General features: G+C 42.9%; 3 protein-coding genes across 3 annotated transcripts; 2 read left to right on the plus strand and 1 right to left on the minus strand.

Annotated features, from left to right (window-relative positions):
• Positions 1–455: 455 nt before the first annotated feature.
• LOC106809377 (carbohydrate sulfotransferase 1-like) lies at positions 456–2,405 on the plus strand. The gene is made up of 3 exons (XM_014812443.1): positions 456–869; positions 993–1,094; positions 1,329–2,405. The coding sequence occupies exons 1-3, from the start codon at positions 746–748 to the stop codon at positions 2,225–2,227; spliced, it is 1,125 nt and encodes a 374-aa protein (XP_014667929.1). The 5' UTR covers positions 456–745; the 3' UTR covers positions 2,228–2,405.
• On the minus strand, positions 2,362–11,393 carry LOC106809375 (ribosomal L1 domain-containing protein 1-like). Its single transcript, XM_014812440.1, has 9 exons — positions 11,330–11,393; positions 11,082–11,242; positions 10,712–10,859; positions 9,908–10,056; positions 9,550–9,651; positions 9,130–9,296; positions 8,423–8,517; positions 3,953–4,016; positions 2,362–3,700 (listed from the first exon to the last, which is right to left on the minus strand). Exons 1-9 carry the CDS (start codon positions 11,372–11,374, stop codon positions 2,628–2,630), a joined length of 2,004 nt encoding a protein of 667 aa, XP_014667926.1. The 5' UTR covers positions 11,375–11,393; the 3' UTR covers positions 2,362–2,627.
• A 192-nt stretch (positions 11,394–11,585) lies between these two features.
• On the plus strand, positions 11,586–17,142 carry LOC106809376 (soluble calcium-activated nucleotidase 1-like). The gene is made up of 4 exons (XM_014812442.1): positions 11,586–12,446; positions 15,104–15,307; positions 15,779–15,934; positions 16,306–17,142. The coding sequence occupies exons 1-4, from the start codon at positions 11,684–11,686 to the stop codon at positions 16,524–16,526; spliced, it is 1,344 nt and encodes a 447-aa protein (XP_014667928.1). The 5' UTR covers positions 11,586–11,683; the 3' UTR covers positions 16,527–17,142.
• The last annotated feature ends 1,246 nt before the right edge of the window (positions 17,143–18,388 follow it).

Here is an 18,388-nt window from a genome sequence, read left to right on the forward strand (position 1 = left end):
ACATCTACTAACGCTGAGAGGGTCTATGTCCCCCAGGCCCGTAGCCAGGGGGGGTTCGGGGGGTAACCCCCCCTCCCCCCCCACCCCGAAGCAAAAAAATAATAATTGAACATTTGCAAGAATTTCACCTCCATTTTAGTGTAATAATTGCAAAATCTCCATCGTGCGGGAGGTTGAACAGTGAACACCCCCTCCGACACCCTCCCCCCGCTCGGTCGCTTGGCTTCCTCGCCTGGTCGTTTCGCGCCCGAGCAGGGTCGTGTACAGGGGGGGTCCAGGGAGTCCGGACCCCCCCTTGCTCGTGCAGAAAACGCATCTGAGGGGGTCTAATTTTAAAAATTTTCTGGGGGAGGGCCACCCAGACCTCCCCTTCGCGTGCTCGCAACTTTGGGTTACGGTTAGACCCACCCCTGGTACAAATCCTGTACACGCCCCTGCCGAGCAAATTGCCAACATTGAAAAACGAACCCCCCCCCCAATATAAAGCTGGCTACGGGCCTGTATTATTATTATAATTATAGTTTTAATAAAGACACGACATGTCCGGGCGTTGCTCTCGGCTAAGCTGATCACAGCGCCGATGATAACCACGTTTACGGTTCAAGAACCAGCACAACTGGTTGCGCTGGTGTTTATGCGATTGACTGGTCATGCCCGCATCAATACTTGACAGTCAGTCCGACCGGTCTCAGTCACTCTGAAAGTGCTGGTTGTTGTTGGACGGACGCACACGCCGAGTGCCAGAATGCGCAATAATTGCAAGCTGTTGAACTTTGTCATTGTGACGGGACTTGTTGCCTTTAGTGTGTTCACGGTGCTCAACACAGAGTACTGGCTTATATTTAACAAGTTTGCACACACGGGAACAGGTAAGAAAACTTGTGGTCAACTATATTCACGCATAAAAAATCAGAAAAGATTTTTTTTTTATTATAAAGTTACTATATAAGAACTAATTAATTGCGATGTTACTGTGTTGTGAATGCTTACAGGACGTGGTGACGTCTTGATGGTCAATGCTTCTACAGAAAACAGCAATGAACCTACAAAAGCACACCGGAAAGTGATCATAATCGTATCAAGATATAGATCCGGTGAGCAATCTCTTTAGATTTCTCCTAATACTAGTTCAATAGCTCATGCTTATACCATACGAACAAATGCAAGCAGAGGAGGCTTGGCCACAATCAATCATATTTATGCAAGCTTCCTATCAAATTCTGTTTTGCACATCTTTAGAACGTCTCATAATATTGGTGAATGTTTTAATGTGAGCCAACTTAACCTTGCATGCTGCAATATCTCGATACATTCCCCTTCCTCCACAGGCTCCTCGTTCACTGGCGAGATATTCAACAGCGACCCGCGAATCTTCTACATCTACGAGCCTCTGCACGGCCTCTTCGACCACAAGAACATCTCTCGGCAGACGAGGCGGTTCGGCCGGGTGGGCGGTACGCCTCTCAAGCTTGACGTGCTGCGCGCCCTCGCACGATGCAACGGCAGCCGCTACTACGCACCGCGAACCGACCTCCTGACGGCCTCCCGCGCGGTTCGCGACGCCATGATGCACGACGATGACAAGCGCCCCCTGTCGCGACGCATCGTCGAGCATGCAGACCCGGACTTCCTCACCCGTCTGTGCCGGCGTCACGAACACGTCGCCATCAAGACGATCCGCGTTAGGGTCGCCGAGATCGCCGACCTCGTCGCGACCTTCAGCGACGACGTCGACCTGAAGGTCATCCACTTGGTGCGCGACCCTCGCGGCATGATCGCGTCGTGGATGGGCGGGCGCGGCGTGACGTCCATGCGCGATTCCTCGTGGCTGTGCCGCGGCATGCTGGCGGACGTGCGCGCGGGGGAGACGCTGGCACGCTCGTCGCCGCACGCGTACATGCGGCTACGCTACGAGGACCTCGCCGCGCGACCGCTCGCCACCGCACGACGCATGTACACGTTCGTCGGCATGGCGATGAGCGACGCGACGATGCGGTGGATCCGCGACAACACAAACAACGAGACGTCGGTGTTGTTCGCGGCCAAGGAGCGCCGCAATGGACAGTTCAGGAGGAACTCGACGGCTACATCGCTTGCGTGGCGCACCCGCATGCGCCCCCCGCTCATACACGTCATCGAAAACAACTGCCACGAACTCCTAAAGCTCGTCGGATTTCAGCTAACGAGCTCGCACGCAACGTCAACGAACATCACGCAGGGGTACTAATGGGGAATGTATACTGATTGAGGAAAATCTATGTGGTCCACAGACGCGCTCAGATCTTTATCGAAGATAGTGTATTCTTGTGTCTTCGAGAATATAGAAAACGGTAATTTATAAAAACTGTACAATGCAGTATATATGTTGAATAATAAAACTGGTTTATATTGTTGCATTATCATAACCAGAAATGTCATACCAAACTGGTGTATTCAACTACATTCCACCCCCGTAAAATTGTACTGCAGACTGTAGCTGAACAGTTATTTATAGTTTGTCAGAAAATTTGCATTGAGCAAGACATTGGCGCAAAAATTAATTCAATACATTAATTCTCTTCCCTCTTACTTCTTCTTACGCCAACCAACAGTCACAGCTTTCAAGCTAGCATCACTGCCGGCTGTATTCAGATGACAGACTTGCGTCTCAGTGTCATACCTTTCCTCTGAGGCCTTGCTGCTTTCAGGGAGGTCCTAGGTGTTTTCGTCTTGCCGCCCTCATTGTGTTGTGGCGTCGATGTTGGCTTCTCAAAGCTTGTTGACTTTGCGGCACGCGCTTTGACTGCTCTTGGCGTTTCTGTGGCACTTTCTGCAACCGCAGCGACGGAAGTCTGGGCAGAGCTCCTCGTCACCCTGGGACTAAACTTGGTGATTTTCTTGGTAGACGGCGCCTGTGGCTGCTTCCGGTCACCTTCTGCAGACGCGGAAGATTTGCGATGCTTCTTTGTTTCCTCAGTCGCTGGGCATGTGGGAGAACTGTTCTTTTTATCTTCCTTGCGCTTAGGCATTTGGAGTTCCGACCCCTCTGCTTTCACTAATGTCTTTGCTTCTGGCGTTCCCCCGATTTTCGGGGACAACTTCCTTTCCCTTTCCGCTGGAGATTTTTGTGTATGCGCGCTGTCGTTTCCTGTTCCCTTATGTTTAGGCGTTTTGACTCCCTCATTTTCCCCTGTCGGCAATACCTTCTCAACTAGTATACCACTCGGTTTTGCTGTCATGTTACCGGCCCCTCTAGCTGGAGTCATTTGCTTCTTCTTCTTGCCAGAATGCTCTACCATGACATCCACAGCTTCATCAGACTTCTCATGCTTCTCTGTTTTGTCACTTTCTCGGTGCACAGTGTCATCTTCAGCTTCTTGATTCTTAAGCATGTGGGCATCCTTCTTTCCTGCTGCCACTGGTATCTGCTCTGGAGCAGCTACAGCAGTTTCCAGGTCAACATTTGATTTCTGGCTTTCCTTAACCGGAGTCCTTCTCGTCTTCTTGTCGGAATGTTTCACTGCCACGCTCACAGGCTTAGCTACCTTTTGGCTCTTTGTCATTGCATGGTCATTAGTGTCTTCTTCCTCCGATTTTCTCTTCACTGGCAACTTCTGCGTCAGCTTCTCCTCAGACGGGCTTCTCTCCTGCGGCTGTCGTAACTTCTCTGTCTTCTTCTGCATCCTCTTTCCTCTCTTTTTCTTTTTTGAATCATCAGCAGCTAAACAACAGCAATGGATTGAGAACGATCAAACAAAAATAATGAATATAGTTATCTATTCAAAGTTATAATAAATATAATGCCAATGATGTTAGTGGTAGTATAGATTATGCTAACAACACAGAAAATTTGGAACTATAAATCACAATTGCCGCCTACGGTACCACAGCATAATAAGTCAGCATTACTACAAGTAATGATGAAGGTCACAAGTTTTCTATTGATTGCTACGACGATAATATAAAAACTTGCATTTAAATCCTTTCGGAGGCAACTTTGCCTTTGTCATAACTTTTACAATTCCATCTTTGCTAACCTGCAGCCAAAAAACACATCAAATTAAATCAAAATATACAATAATTAATTTGAGTGTCGCTTTAATGTTGCCAGGTAAAAAAATATTACAGTGACTATATAAAGCCATAAGCACACAAAACAAATGAAAAACAAACCATTAACAAGTAGTGATGGGTATCGCCAAAATTTTTGTATATTATTACTCATCTTTACCTGTTGCTGCTATCAAGAAAAATAGTGTAAAATGTTCAGAGTCAGACTGAGCTTTAATAGTACTCAACACAACAATTCAAACAAGCAGGTTATCTTATTGTATACGTATGCGTGTGCAGGGCTCTACGTTAACTTTGAAAGTCCAGGGCAAGTTAAACTGAAAATCACTTGCCCTATAGCAATATTCACTTGGCAAGTTGCCCTACTTTTTTGTAGTAAAATGAGGAAAAGATCAATAAAAAATAAATTAACACAGCAATTTTGTTTACTGATTTTATCAAGATAATTCTAACTTCAGTCAAGTCACTGGCCACAAATTCAAAATCATTCAATGAAGTTTAGAAATTTGCAATCTATAAATATTTTTGTTATAATACCTTTATTCATAAATAAGCTTCAATTATATGATCACTGATAATGAATTGAATTTTTACTTTTTGTAAATATAAACAATACTTTTAAATGAATGGTTACTTAATAATAATTCATTTCAAATCCGAATGAATAAATTTACCAAACTGTTACATAACCCGATCATCAACTGACAAGCAACGAATCAGAATTCATATAACGACGTATACTGAATGTACACGAAACTGACACGTGAGTCCAACACGGTGCAGGGGAAATGGTTTACCAGGGTTCGAATTTTGGCTGAAAACCTAGGGCCCGTTGTCAGAAACATCGTAAAGTTAATGCTAATGTTAATGCTAAGATAACACTTAGGCCGACCAAAAAATTACCTTTGGTTCGGGTCACCCGCCCGCACTTCACATTTCGGAGTGAAAAATGTGCGACTGTGGTCACTTTTAGAGGGTTTCAAGAAAAAATAAAATAAAAGATACCGCCTGCCGATCATACATATTCAAATATCCGACTCTTGTCATTTTATTTACCTAAAGAGAGTTCCAAAATATTTTTCCTACAACGTGAAACAGTCGTATAGAGCCTGGGCCGGCTACTTCATAAACAGAGCCTGAAGGTCGTATGGCGCTGCGGCCGGCTTTGATGTACGCGATCGATCGCGTACTATCAAGAGCCCATTAACCACAGAGCGTACAACGCTGAAATAGGAAAACCATGGTGTCGTTTCAGCAAAATTAATAAAGTTTACCTACCTTATTTTGATACTTCTCTACCGGAATATTATGCAGGAGTGCGTGCGTGCGCGCGCGTGTGTAGTGGTGGATTTAGGGGGGGGGGGCTAGCCAACCCCCTCTGTTGGACTACAATATTATTACACATATACCAATTAATTACTGCCAAGTATAATAGTCGCGCGGCTGCACAAAACGGCACCTGATGCATGGGTTAAATTATGTAATTGAGTGGCAAAGCAGGCTACAACCCTTTTGCAGCTTTTTCACAATTCCAAGAGAGTTTTACTGTCGCCCTCAGGCTCATCCCAGCGGTGGTCACCCCCTACATATTCAATGAACGCGACTTAAACAATGCCCCACCCCCCTGTACCTCAATCAATGCCGCGCTGCAACCACAAGTTAAGATCACGTGACTCGCTTGACCTCCTGCTATTGGTCGGTTACATAGAGACGGTGTGGAACTTTACACAGCCACTCCGCAGACGCTGTTCAATCTTCCACACGTGGAAGAAAATATCAAACACGTGTGATATTTTCTACACGCCACAGATCGATGCATTTTACATGCGCACACGCTGTGGAACGCGCTGTGCCACACTTCGGTTACTCGCTCGTTCAAATTATATTCCTATATTTAACTTGTGGAAAAAAAAATTATATTCCTGCCTACCCATGTTTTTGCAGGGAAAAAAAATGTTATACCTACCACCCTACCCTAATTTTCACAATCCATGTGACCCGAACCAAAGGTATTTTTTTGTTTGGCCTTACGACTAATGTTAATGTACGCGAGGAGCGTTGACAGAAAGACATCGCAGCTATTAGAAAACTTACGATAACAGGAACTTCATGAGAATCGATCACAAATTTCAAATTCATACACATTTATTGTACATCACAGTAATTTATGCATATTATGATGGCTAACCACATATAAATAATATTTGATGAAAAACGACGTGGTCATGAATTTATTCTGCACAACAAGACAAATTCTCACACTGTAACGCGAGAGTCGTGGCAAGCGTGGCAAACCTTTAAAACAAGAGAACAAATGTCATACGCCATTTGTAAATGTATTGTTTTGTTTTATTAGCGGTAGGTAATGAATAATTTTGACGTGTTTTTCAAGAAAAACACACATTTTATTCATTATTATAAAATATAATATCACTATAATTGTAATTCGTAGTGTAAATGTGTTATTTTCAACTTAATATTAAAGTTACGAGAGGGTCTGGGCTCACGTAATGTTAAGAGGATATTTGCGAGGATTTTTCGTTTTTGTAACATTACGATGTTTCTGTCAACGGTTAAAGGCATAATAGGCCCATCGATTATGCAATTTTAACGAATGCTAGAGTAACTGGCACCTTGTGTAGTTAATAAGTACATTACCTTATAGCCAAACGCGTATTAGTTTGTCCAATATCACTGCTGGTTACTAAGAAATGTCTGAAATCCGCAGTCCACGAAATCAGTTGACTGACTTGTTTACAGTTTCGAAACCGCATACTTCGAAATTTATAGTCCACCGGACATTTTCGCAAGCATGCACGCACGCACGCATGCATTTTTGCTCGGCCGTACGCAATGCTAGCGATAGTACAGTACCGTAACTGTATACGTAACAGTAGCTCTGATTGTAATGAACGTGGAATCCACGTACGAATCACAGACGCTCGTGATAATGAAGTAGGCTGTGTTGGGGGCCAACGCTATGGGAGGATCACAGACTAACCACAGCCACAGACTAAACATGGAAAGCAGAAGGCACTACGCGTATTTACATATATTGGTCAAACGAATACACCTGTCTGAAATTGAAGACATGTGGGTACCCGTTCATTAGCACCCACGATTATTTACTTAATTGTGCCTCAATACCGAGAATACACCCAGAGATACATTCTACTAGCTCATTAGTCGTATATAAGCATCCCGGGACAAACAATTCTCTGCTAAACACCCGTAGCAACATGTGACGTTGCCTAACCGAATTCGAGGCTATTTTGCTTGGCAACCAATTTAGCGTTGGCGCCAGATTACCAGATTTATGGATTTCAATTCGACATTTCTTAGTAATTAGCAGTGATATTGGACAAACTAATACGAGTTTGACTATAAGGTAATGTACTTATTAACTACAGAAGGTGCCAGTTACTGTAGCATTCGTCAACTTTGTATAATCAATGGGCCTATTATGCCTTTAACGAGTGGAAGTTAATGTTAAGACTAATGTTAAGACTAACTTTGTTTCTGACAACGGGACCCTAGTGGACAGCAGGACCACCAACTTCAGAAAGTTGGTGGCCCTGCACAAAAAGTTGGTGGTCTGCTTATTTACTAGCAGTGAGTAATAAAATAGTATATAAAAATAACCATTGGCATTAACAGCATAAATGTAACTTAACTCGAGTTGGTCAAATAATATGTTTCAAGCTCTAGGAATGCCGGGGGAGCTTCTGGGAAAGGTTTTACTTTCGTTTTTCTCCTGCCCAGTCCACGGTACCCCCATGCATAGATCAATGCTGCCGCACAACCACAAAGTTACAAGTGCCTAGAATCTTTCAGTATATACAGTTTACATTGCTTCTAGATATCTAACTGAATCAAAATGGTCCACATTCTACGTAAAGAAAGGTGCCGAATTCAGTGATGAACTCAGCTTTGATTACGTGGGTGTCAGGTGTCACTGGTCGTGCCCTCACTCCCCACGATAACCCCTGCAACTTATGAACTTATTGTTATGCGGTCATAAAAACACTGGGCTGCGCTACATCCCGCAATCAATTTCTTAGACTGTCCCAGTTTTTGTTCGTGTGGCGAATCATGCGTTGAGGGAGTTCATGCCCTCGGCTTTAGATGTTTTGGATACCCCGTCTACGTTCAGGAACGAGGCGTATTAGAATGCGCTCCCGTTTACAAGTCAGACTAAACTGCAAGTATCCCGCTCCCCCGCCGGCACCGCACCGCCGCGGGCGGGGGGTAGGGGGAATCGGTACGGCGATAATGTATCGCGATACGTATTATTTTGAGTTTTTACCGCGATATACCGGTATACCGATAATACCGCACACCACTATTAACAAGTAACAACCAAAAGGCTTACCTGAACCTTTCCCCATGTGATGGTGGTGACATCTTCTGGCTCATCCTCAGATAAGGCTTCAATCTCCATGTCTAATGTCACATCATCAGCCGAAGCTAGCAACAAATTCAGTCACATTATAATTCCCATCTATGCACATCAATCACATTCTTACACACCTTACTCCATATGTGACAGACACATATAAATGGCTTTAAATGCATCTACACATCAACATTTTACATAGAACTGCATATGCCACACAGAGTGAGGCACCAAATACAGCTTATGCAGTGTTTCCTCTGCATTGACACGAGCGAGGCGGCTCGCTCAAATTCTCAGCCGCCACACAGAAATTTCTCCAAAACACCGCCTTGCTGACGAAAATATTACACAATCATGTGTTCAGAATAGCTTAGAATGCACCAAATTGCACCATTTTTTCAAAAATTTCCCGAGGGGACATGCCCCCGGACCCCCTAGCTGGGCGAGCATCTTCGGTGCTCCATTTGCTAGGACTTCAAAACGCGCAAACACACCAAAAAACATTTACCACCTCACAGACCTTTTTGGCCAGGGGAAACACATATGTACCACATAGATATGCCACACAGGCCGAGGAATGTATGCACACAACAGCTATGCAGATGTTCATCACAGAACTACATATAAATCCTGTGTGTCACGCCACGCGCACATGTGACCGAGTATGTCTGACACACGCTTACCCATGGAACAGTAGAACGGTAGAGCAGGAGACTTGTGGGTCTTGATGTTCATCGAGCGTACGTTCGACCAGCCGCCGGGCACGACGATACGTAACTTCTCCACGCACGCTACCACATTCTCCACAACATCCGTCACGCTCTGTCCGCAGTGCCCGACAACAAACGTGCTGCAATACACACAATGCCAGCATGAAGCCAGTAAAACTAGAGGTGAGGCGAGTTTCATATAGTAATAATTACATTGCGTCTGAGGGAATTCTCTGTGAGAGAGAATTCACTCGAGCTATATATTTCTGGTGATCAAGCTTCCTGCCCCATGATTCTATAACTCTTCTCCTTCAGCAGTATCAATCACACAGTAAACTGAAGGAGAAACACCGTAGAATTAAATAGCCATTTCCTGAATTTAAAAGTATTCACCTGCAGGAACCACTGCCTGACATGGTGCAATAGGTCTTATTGAGAGCCTTGTAGATTTCGCCCTTAAAGTTGGCCACGTCCAGATTGACTGGATGTGGCATTCTGGAGAGAGATGGTGTAAAAATGGTAAATGGTTGAATTCATATTCAGTTACGTGAATCAATGCAAATAGCTCAAAAAACAGTCTAAGATACAGTTCAATCAGAAACACCATCGTCACAAAAAGAGATAAATTCGAATAACATAACCATGGTCGCTAATGAAGATCCAGAGAAATTTCATAAGTATATCTATGAATTTGGGACAAAGGTCTGAGCAATAATCTCTAGAGATGAGACTGACACCAGACATAGCGTACTTCTTTGTGTTAAAGAACTCCTTGCCGAGATTGTGAGGTAGCTGGCTGATGAGCTTACGATCAGCGAGGAAGACATCAAATGAGTGACACAGCTTCCTCCGCGACTCAAACGTCCTAAACTCTGTCAGCAGCTGCTTAAATGGAATCACCTGGCAAAGCGATGAAGCGTCGTATTAATAAGTATATGCCTATTAATTTGTTTTATTAAAACATGAATTTTAATATTTATATATTCACAAAGATTTATATTGATTTAGCTATCTTCTTTTAATTTTATCAAACTGTTATTTATTTATTTAAAGACGGTGCCATACATCGGTAACAGAGCTCCTCACCGTCTGACAGTTATTGAAGCATTATTAGTTCTCTTACTCGCACACACCATGGCTGTGGCTTCAAACTACTTTTAAGAATAGTGTTAGAGAAAGTGTCTGCAGTGATACTATTTAAATCAACATTACACAATAGACACACTGGGGCTCATAGGGTCTATGTCCCCCAGGGTACTGCCGGAAGGCCCGGAGCGTACCCTGGTAACTATTTGAAATGGTTAGGGTTAGGTTAGGGTTAGGGTTAGGGTTAGGGAGTAGGCGTAGGCGACTCCCACTCGTTAGTGGAGTAGGCGAGGTACGGTCCGGCATATTAGATAGTACCAGGGTACGTTCCGGCAGTACCCTGGGGGACATAGACCCTCTCAGCCACACTGGGCACAACAATTATATGAACTATTACTGATTGACGTAGTATTGAATTGTAGCAAGAATCAGTATTATATATCATCCACCTCTACTCACAACGCCTTACCTCTGTCACATGCTCGACACCACCAGCCACTAGCTTGTCCTTATATTGCTGTGAAAATTCCTCATGATCGTCGTTTTTGTTACGTTCCTTGTCCGATACTATTAAACAAACACCAGTTTGATCGGTGTACAGTGGATGCGGTATTTTCCTAAAATTATGTAAAATAATTCAATTAGTTAGCAGGCACATACGGACAGTAAGGTGGAAAACTAATCAGATTCACCTCTCTACACATTAGATAGTAAGACTAAGAGTAAGATAGATGTAATTTGTAAACTTTACACTTTAGCCTTAGGCATAAACTTTTGGGCTTTATTAGCTTTCTAAATTAAAGACAGAGTATTCCCTATTATATAACCGAGACACTTGCATTTTGATGCATTTGTGTTTAATTGCTGTCGGTATCTTCTTAAGAACAAACTGCAGCTGGATCGGCGTAAACGTGTTGAGTAGCACGTTTTGTTGACCCTCCGTTGAATCGGTTGATTTACCGTTGAGAAATTTTAACAACGCTTCGACTGCTTTCTTCACCTGGAACAGTAACATAGATATTTAATGACACTGCATCTGCAGTTAAATGTAATGCAAATCCACATAAACGTACAGTACTGTACAAACCTGGCTTTCCGATAAGCCCTCGTTGCTTACTACGGCGGCTGCCATCTTATACAAAACATATACGTGAGGCGAATTGTTTTGATCGTCTTATTAAGTATTTGGTAAAACTTATAGTATTTAAATGAAAAATATACATATAAATAAATACATGGTAAATAATACATATCTTACTTAATTATTTTCTGCTGTTTTATAGACGGATATAGTAACATAACACGCGAAATCGTAAAACCGGAGGTAATAAGATGGCGCTTACCACGTAACGAAAGTGTTCACTTTAGCAACTGCAGTGTTTTGCAGATACGGCTTGCTTAATGCAGTCGCTATACGCTAAACTTCTATCATCAGCCGTAGATGAGTGCGTTCGAGACCATAAGCATTTCAGACGGACCCGAGAGTGGTGAAGTCGACAGCGACGCCAGTGGAGGCAGCATTAATATGTCTTCCGACTGGATGCAAGCTGTAAAATCGCCTGTGCCATTTCGCGTTGGCAACAGGTTGATCAGGTTACGAATTACCAACCTCGCGCGTCCGCGGGTTATCGTACCAGTGTTCATCATCCTGATCACGGTGGGCGCGCTCTTTATCCTGCTTCCAAACACGGACGCTCGATACACGCGCGGTGTCAACTCGCCTCGGCTCAAAACCTTCATCCATGAAGACGACATGTTCAGAACTGCCGAGGCGCCGGTAGCGGCGGCACTGCCGACGTCGCGGGAACCGTGCGCAGACGGCAGTCACTACAACACAACGTACCCACTATCGCGACCCGAGGTGCTGCCCGACGGCAGCATGCGTTATCGCATCGGCGTCATCTCCGATCTCGACACCGACTCGAAGAGCAAGGTGGAGAAGTTCACGTGGCTCAGTCACTTCTTGAAGGGTCACCTGACGCTGAGTGCAAACCACGATCAGATCCAGATTAAGTGGGAAGAGCGAGTCACGTTGAAGGAGACCCTGTCACAGGGCGGCCGCGGAATGGAGCTCAGCGAACTAGTCGTGTTCGACGGGAAGCTTTACACGGTGGACGATCGAACTGGAGTGGTGTACCTGATAGAGAATGATATCGCAATTCCCTGGGTAGTCCTACCAGATGGAAATGGAAAGTCGGGCAAAGGTATACATGAAGGGCAGTAATACATGCACGTATTGCAAATTATTAGCTCATCTGACATAGTCAGATGCAGCTTGTAGAATCGCATGAGCGTGCGTCCGGCCGTGCGTCCGTCCGTCCGTGGGCACAAGTGGGCACAAATCTTAACCGCTTGACGTACGGTCACGATATTCGGGACGTCGGGCGGGATTGTCAAAACGAGTTGGGATGTTGAAGCTGGGGGTCAAAGGTCAAGAGGTGTAAAAGAAGGGGGAACATTCCCTCCTTAACTTAAGGTATAGGGAGGAAATGCAGAATTGTGGCACAAATCTAAACAGTCTACCTAGGCTTGTGATAGTCGGTGATAGCATCATGGTAGGAAAAGCCATCACTGTGCCGAAATTGGAGGTCACAGGCAAAGGTCAATGGGCACAGGGCAGATTTTAACATTTTCTGATGATATGGTCTGACGGAGCAATTGAAAAACTTTTTTGTTTCAGCGGTGATCTAGCATTTTTATGGCTTTATTGAAAGGACCATGAAATGTACTTTCTGCTGACATGCGAAGAATAAGTGTCGGATAACCTTTTGACCCTCAAGAGGCGAGGTAAACATGGATAAATTTGTTTACTGTTAGAAAGAATTTGACTGCCGGGTTTGCTAGTAGAATCTATACATGCCTGGATGTATAAGGCTACAATGTCACACTAAAATTTCAAAAGCTAAATTTGGTTAAAGAAGGTTTATGCTCCTTAAATCGTATAATTTCTATGGCATTCTGTTACTGTCAGTATGTTACATGTAAGGTATGCCACTGCCAGAGGCTACTGCCATGCATGTGTTGGTGGTACGGTGTAGTTTTTGCCTGCGTTAATTGGTTACAGTGGCAGCTCTCTATTGCAGCCCGTAGGCTTGCGTAGGTAAATGGATGAGTGCTTACCTATTCTGTCTTGCAAATAGTTGTTGCTACTATGTACGATGGGAGCTTTCATCTTTAATCTGAAGACACTTAAACGTACGCGCCATCTCGTGGCAACTTTCATAACGATCCCAACGAACATTCCTTTGAGAAGGTTCCTGATACGATCCCTGTGCCTTCCACTGTTTCGGCGATTTTGTGAACACATTTGGGACTAACAGGGTTTACTAGAATCCCACCACTCCACCACAGAGTCACCGCAGTAGACGTTAGATGAGCGCTGTCGCTCCGCGGCACTTGTTTTAAACGTGAAATGGTAAAATAATATGTAGGTACCAGGAACAGTAGCCACAAGTTCCCTTCTCGCTTAACACTACCTTGTCGAGAGGGTCACAAGCCGACGCAATAGAATATTGTTCGTCATGACGTGCGCTGCTATTAAACGTAAAATGATCTAACTTTTTATGATTGTTACCGCTTCTCTGTACTTTCAAGCCTCGATTTATTATATGTGCGCTATCACTGAGCATGTATTGATGTGTCAGCGAGTAATTATTTATAAATTGATAAGATAAAACTAAAAAAAACGCCGCCATTTTCCCATAGATATCCCATCATACGTAGCGAAAAATACATTGCAAACAGTACAAAAAGATAATAAGAACATCCAGTATGGCATTTTACAACGTTCAAATAGTATAGCTGTTCGAAATTCTCTTATTTTAACGTTTATTAGGAGGTAAATAGTAATTAAGAAGTGATGCGATAGTTGCAAACATATAACAGGTGAGGTCAAATGTGGTAATACATTGTTTTATTTACGAAATTTTACGAAATTCGTAGTTTGTTTTCAAGCTACCGGGCATTTCGTATGGAAGGGTGTTAGGCTCCTATGCTGTGTAACAGCCAGAGAGCCTGGTCGGTTTACAGGAACAGATGTCATCTTCAATGCTAGTCATTTTTTATCCCCATTCAGCAGCCACTAGAACTATGAATATTAATCCTATCAATTTAAGTTTGATTCACTTAACAACAGTCCTATTTTTCACTATATATCTTTTCAGTATTCATTCATGCACTGTATGGCATCCTAGCATTAGTGCCATAGTCATAATTACGTTTCTCTTATGTATTTTATAAGGATGATGTCATTGTGTAATATGTACATAAACTATTTCTTTAATAAGACAAATGCCATAGCTTCCTTTCCATTTTTATACCAAATATACACATGCATACATCATTAGTATACACATGCTCGTGATTTCATTTATGGGTTTACGAATCATTTTAATGAATGTACGAGTCTACACACAAAGGAGTGGTTTGTGGATTTACTTAAATGGCAGTGTTTATTTTGACTATCGATATTATAATACGAACTGGGAAGTTATGGAAAAGTAATCAGGACTTTGGCATTGTCACTACTTTGGTGTACATTGCATGTAAAACTACTGCATAGATGTACAGTATGTAAAAGGAGTGGCACAGCATCTATATGGCTGCAAGGTAAATCAAACTAGGTTAATAGACCTGGGATCGGTGGACACTGTCCTTGCCAAATAATACACACACTTATATCTTTGTGAAACGATGTTACACAGATGCTATTTGATAAAACTAGGTCAAACAAAACGTTTTGAAAAATAAGAATTCTGAATGTTGCTAAAAGTTTCTTACCCGTTCTTTGGCCTGTGTGACAGTGTATAGCTTTGGTTTGCATGTTACTTATGGCTCATGTCTGTCATTTACATTCGTGTAGGATTTAAGTGCGAGTGGGCCACCGTGAAAGATAAAACCTTGTACGTGGGTGGGCTGGGAAAGGAATGGACGACAGTTGCCGGCAAGATACTGAACACCAATCCACAATGGGTGAAAGCCATTAGTCCATCAGGAGTTGTGCGGCATCTAGACTGGCATGAAAAATACAATGCCTTGAAGAAATCAGGGGGAATAAACAACACTGGTGAGTGTCTAATCAACGTCTCATGATGCTAGAAAGCATGACATTGAAACGAATAAGCACTGCACAGTTGTATTTACACAAACTATGTTATTGTAACAGGTCGGTTAACTTGGATTTCTCATGAAATAAAACAACTCCTCACTGTATCAAGAAATCCTTGACAACCCTGATTGATTGACAGACTGTTACTTAAGATTCACATGATTGTATATGAGATTGTCAGGCAGATAACTTGTGATTAGAGTGTATCTCGAGGCTTCTGTAATCTCACCCATGTCGTCAATCACGTGATCATGTGTCGCGTTGGGGACATAATCTTGACTAGCACGTGTCGCAGGGCTCCCGTGTGACCTCTCCACTGTATCGTCAATCTCATGGTCGTATGTCGCGCGGAAGACCTACAACTAGCGTGCGTTACTGTGCTCTTGTGGGTGTGTGTGTGTGATCGTTCGAGCGTCGCTGCTGCTTCAGGTTACATCATCCACGAGTCGGCGGTGTGGAGCGACGTGTGGCAGCGGTGGTTCTTCCTGCCGCGGCGCGCGAGCAATGAGCAGTACAACGACGTCGACGACGAGAACAGGGGCACCAACATGTTGTTCACGTGCGACGACAGCTTCAGGAACTGCGGTGAGATGCTGAGCATGACGCTGAAATGTTCACCACATAAGCTCTTTCAATGATGGTGAACTTAGTTTCCCTATATAAGAATAAGGGTAGAGAGAGAGAGAGAGAAAGAGAGTGAGAGACAGAGTGAGAGAGACACGCATGCACACACTCACACGCACGCACGCACGCACGCACGCACGCACGCACGCACGCACGCACACACCGGTAGAGAGACAGATGAGAGGAGATGGAAAGATGATAGTGAACTTTAGTGGTGTGTAAATACAAAATTCTGTAGTTCAAACTATTGAAAAACTGTATTGGAATCTTATAATAAATTCTTATGAATAGTGTTACATCTCAAGTCTCAAATCTTCATTTGTTTTTTTCAGAAATGAAAAAAATAGGCAAGATCATTCCAACACATGGCTTTTCGTCGTTTAAATTTATTCCCGGTACTGGGGATAAAATCATCGTTGCGATCAAGTCAGAGGAGAATGCAGATGCAGAAACGGCAGCTGCGTTCATCATGGCTTTTACTATCGATGGCAAGATACTGATGGATGAGACAAAGATTGGTGATTTTAAGTTTGAAGGTGTAGAGTTTATCTAAGTTTGAGGCAAGGCATGAGAAAGGGAGAAAGGAGAGAAGAATCCAAGAATTGATGCATAATATATTCAAGAAAATCTTGCCTCGATTGAAATGACCTTTTCAAAACAATGAAGATGGTCTTATGCTCCATTACCACATACCATTAATTTATGGCACATGAATTTGACACGTCACCACATTGGATGGTACTCGATCTGAGAAGCAGGGGCCACTTTTCACGTGACCTTACTTGTTGTTTCTAAGATAGGTTTTATACGAGGCCAATCGATATGAAAATAGAAAGAGCTATTTTTGTAAAAGTCGTATACAGAGTGAAAGATGATGGAAAGATGCATGGCTATACACACATTGCACCTATGAGAGTTATGCTGTTCCGTACCCGTTTTTGGGGTGAATCAATTGTGCTTGTGATATTCACATTTACCTAACCATGTTAAGTAGTATTGAATGTTGCTATTGGTATTAATTTATAATTTTAATTGTAAAATATCTTGTATCGATATCGTTGATCAATGTATATGCCCTGTTTGCGTGCTTGTATGTAGATGTATCCTGTTTTGTTTTGATGAAAATAAATAAGAAATCACGTTATATTGCGTGTTTCTCTGAACCACGACATGATCGTTTTTCATATAATTATACATGCAACTCCAGCCATGTTGAATGCCTTATGTAAAAGTGCTGCACGACATTTTATTTATCTTCAGCTTAATATATATGTACACTGATACTGCAGTAGATACACACCACATACATTTACAATACAAATTACATTATCAGTTATTCAACACATAGACTTAATGACAGCTATCTATAAATAAGTGACACGCCAGTGTGAGTAACAAAATGCTGCCATCGCTATGCTTGACTATGCCTCGTAATAGAAGCCAAGAGGGGTTTGTGTCATGAACAAGACACTGCTCTAAAATTGTATTAACCACAGATGCATTCAAGCAACATAATGACTGTGTTAACCTGCCAAGTATTTTGTCCCTTAACATGTTTCTGTGCCAGGTGGCTGTTGTAGTGTGTGGGGTGTATAGTAACACAAGATGGGGACAGGCCAAACATGACCTCTCAATGACAGTGCCAAATACTGAGTAATTTAAACACTGTTAGAAACTGCTGGGAGATTCATGCTTCTGTTCAGCGAAAAAAATACACGGGAGCGGCGAGCGATTTCGCTCCCGTCAGCTTTCAAAGCGCTCTGGTAACAACAATTACGAGAGCGAAAATTTTGGAAGATACGATACTGGAGCCCACCAAGTTTTTGCTCGGGCATTAACAATAAGTTTTTATATCGCAGGGGTTAATTATCGTGGGGAGTGAGGGCACGACCAGTGACACCAGACACGCGCGTAACCAAAGCTGTTAACTGAATTCGTCACTGATTTGTAGAAAGTGAACTATTTTTATTCAGTTATATATCTAGAAGCAATGTAAACTGTATATACTTAAAAAGATTCTAGGCACTTGTAACTTTGCGGATGTGCGGCAGCATTGATCTATGCATGGGGGTACCGTGGACTGGGGAGGAGAAAAACGAAAGTAAAACCTTACCCAGAAGCTCCCGGCATTCCTAGAGATTCCAGTGCAAGTCTTTTTTAACATACTCAAAGTAACTAAAAACTCTTTCTGAAGTTCTGAACTTGCTCAGTCGATGTAAAAATAAAGTTGAAAGATGAAAAGAAATAAAGTAAAAAAAATAAACTTGAAAATAACCATACCATCATTACCATGATTATAATTCTTGATTTCCTGTCTTTGTCATGACTATGTGTACTGTGTGTCTGTGTGAATGAAATTGAATAAGAATGTGATTGGTTTCTTAGTCGAGTGAAATGAGATAAAATAATGTGATC

Source organism: Priapulus caudatus, unplaced genomic scaffold (genome assembly GCF_000485595.1).
Source record: "Priapulus caudatus unplaced genomic scaffold, Priapulus_caudatus-5.0.1 Scaffold349, whole genome shotgun sequence".
NCBI lineage: Eukaryota > Metazoa > Priapulida > Priapulimorpha > Priapulimorphida > Priapulidae > Priapulus > Priapulus caudatus.

Coding starts and splice junctions, on each gene's coding strand:
- LOC106809376 (XM_014812442.1), top strand. CDS start 11,684: ATGAGTGCGTTCGAGACCATAAGCATTTCAGACGGACCCGAGAGTGGT. Junction 12,447..15,103: donor AAATGGAAAGTCGGGCAAAG/GTATACATGAAG, acceptor ACATTCGTGTAG/GATTTAAGTGCGAGTGGGCC. Junction 15,935..16,305: donor CGACAGCTTCAGGAACTGCG/GTGAGATGCTGA, acceptor TGTTTTTTTCAG/AAATGAAAAAAATAGGCAAG.
- LOC106809377 (XM_014812443.1), top strand. CDS start 746: ATGCGCAATAATTGCAAGCTGTTGAACTTTGTCATTGTGACGGGACTT. Junction 870..992: donor GTTTGCACACACGGGAACAG/GTAAGAAAACTT, acceptor GAATGCTTACAG/GACGTGGTGACGTCTTGATG. Junction 1,095..1,328: donor CGTATCAAGATATAGATCCG/GTGAGCAATCTC, acceptor CTTCCTCCACAG/GCTCCTCGTTCACTGGCGAG.
- LOC106809375 (XM_014812440.1), bottom strand. CDS start 11,374: ATGGCAGCCGCCGTAGTAAGCAACGAGGGCTTATCGGAAAGCCAG. Junction 10,057..10,711: donor GTGTCGAGCATGTGACAGAG/GTAAGGCGTTGT, acceptor TCGCTTTGCCAG/GTGATTCCATTTAAGCAGCT. Junction 3,701..3,952: donor GCCTCCGAAAGGATTTAAAT/GCAAGTTTTTAT, acceptor GCTGTTGTTTAG/CTGCTGATGATTCAAAAAAG.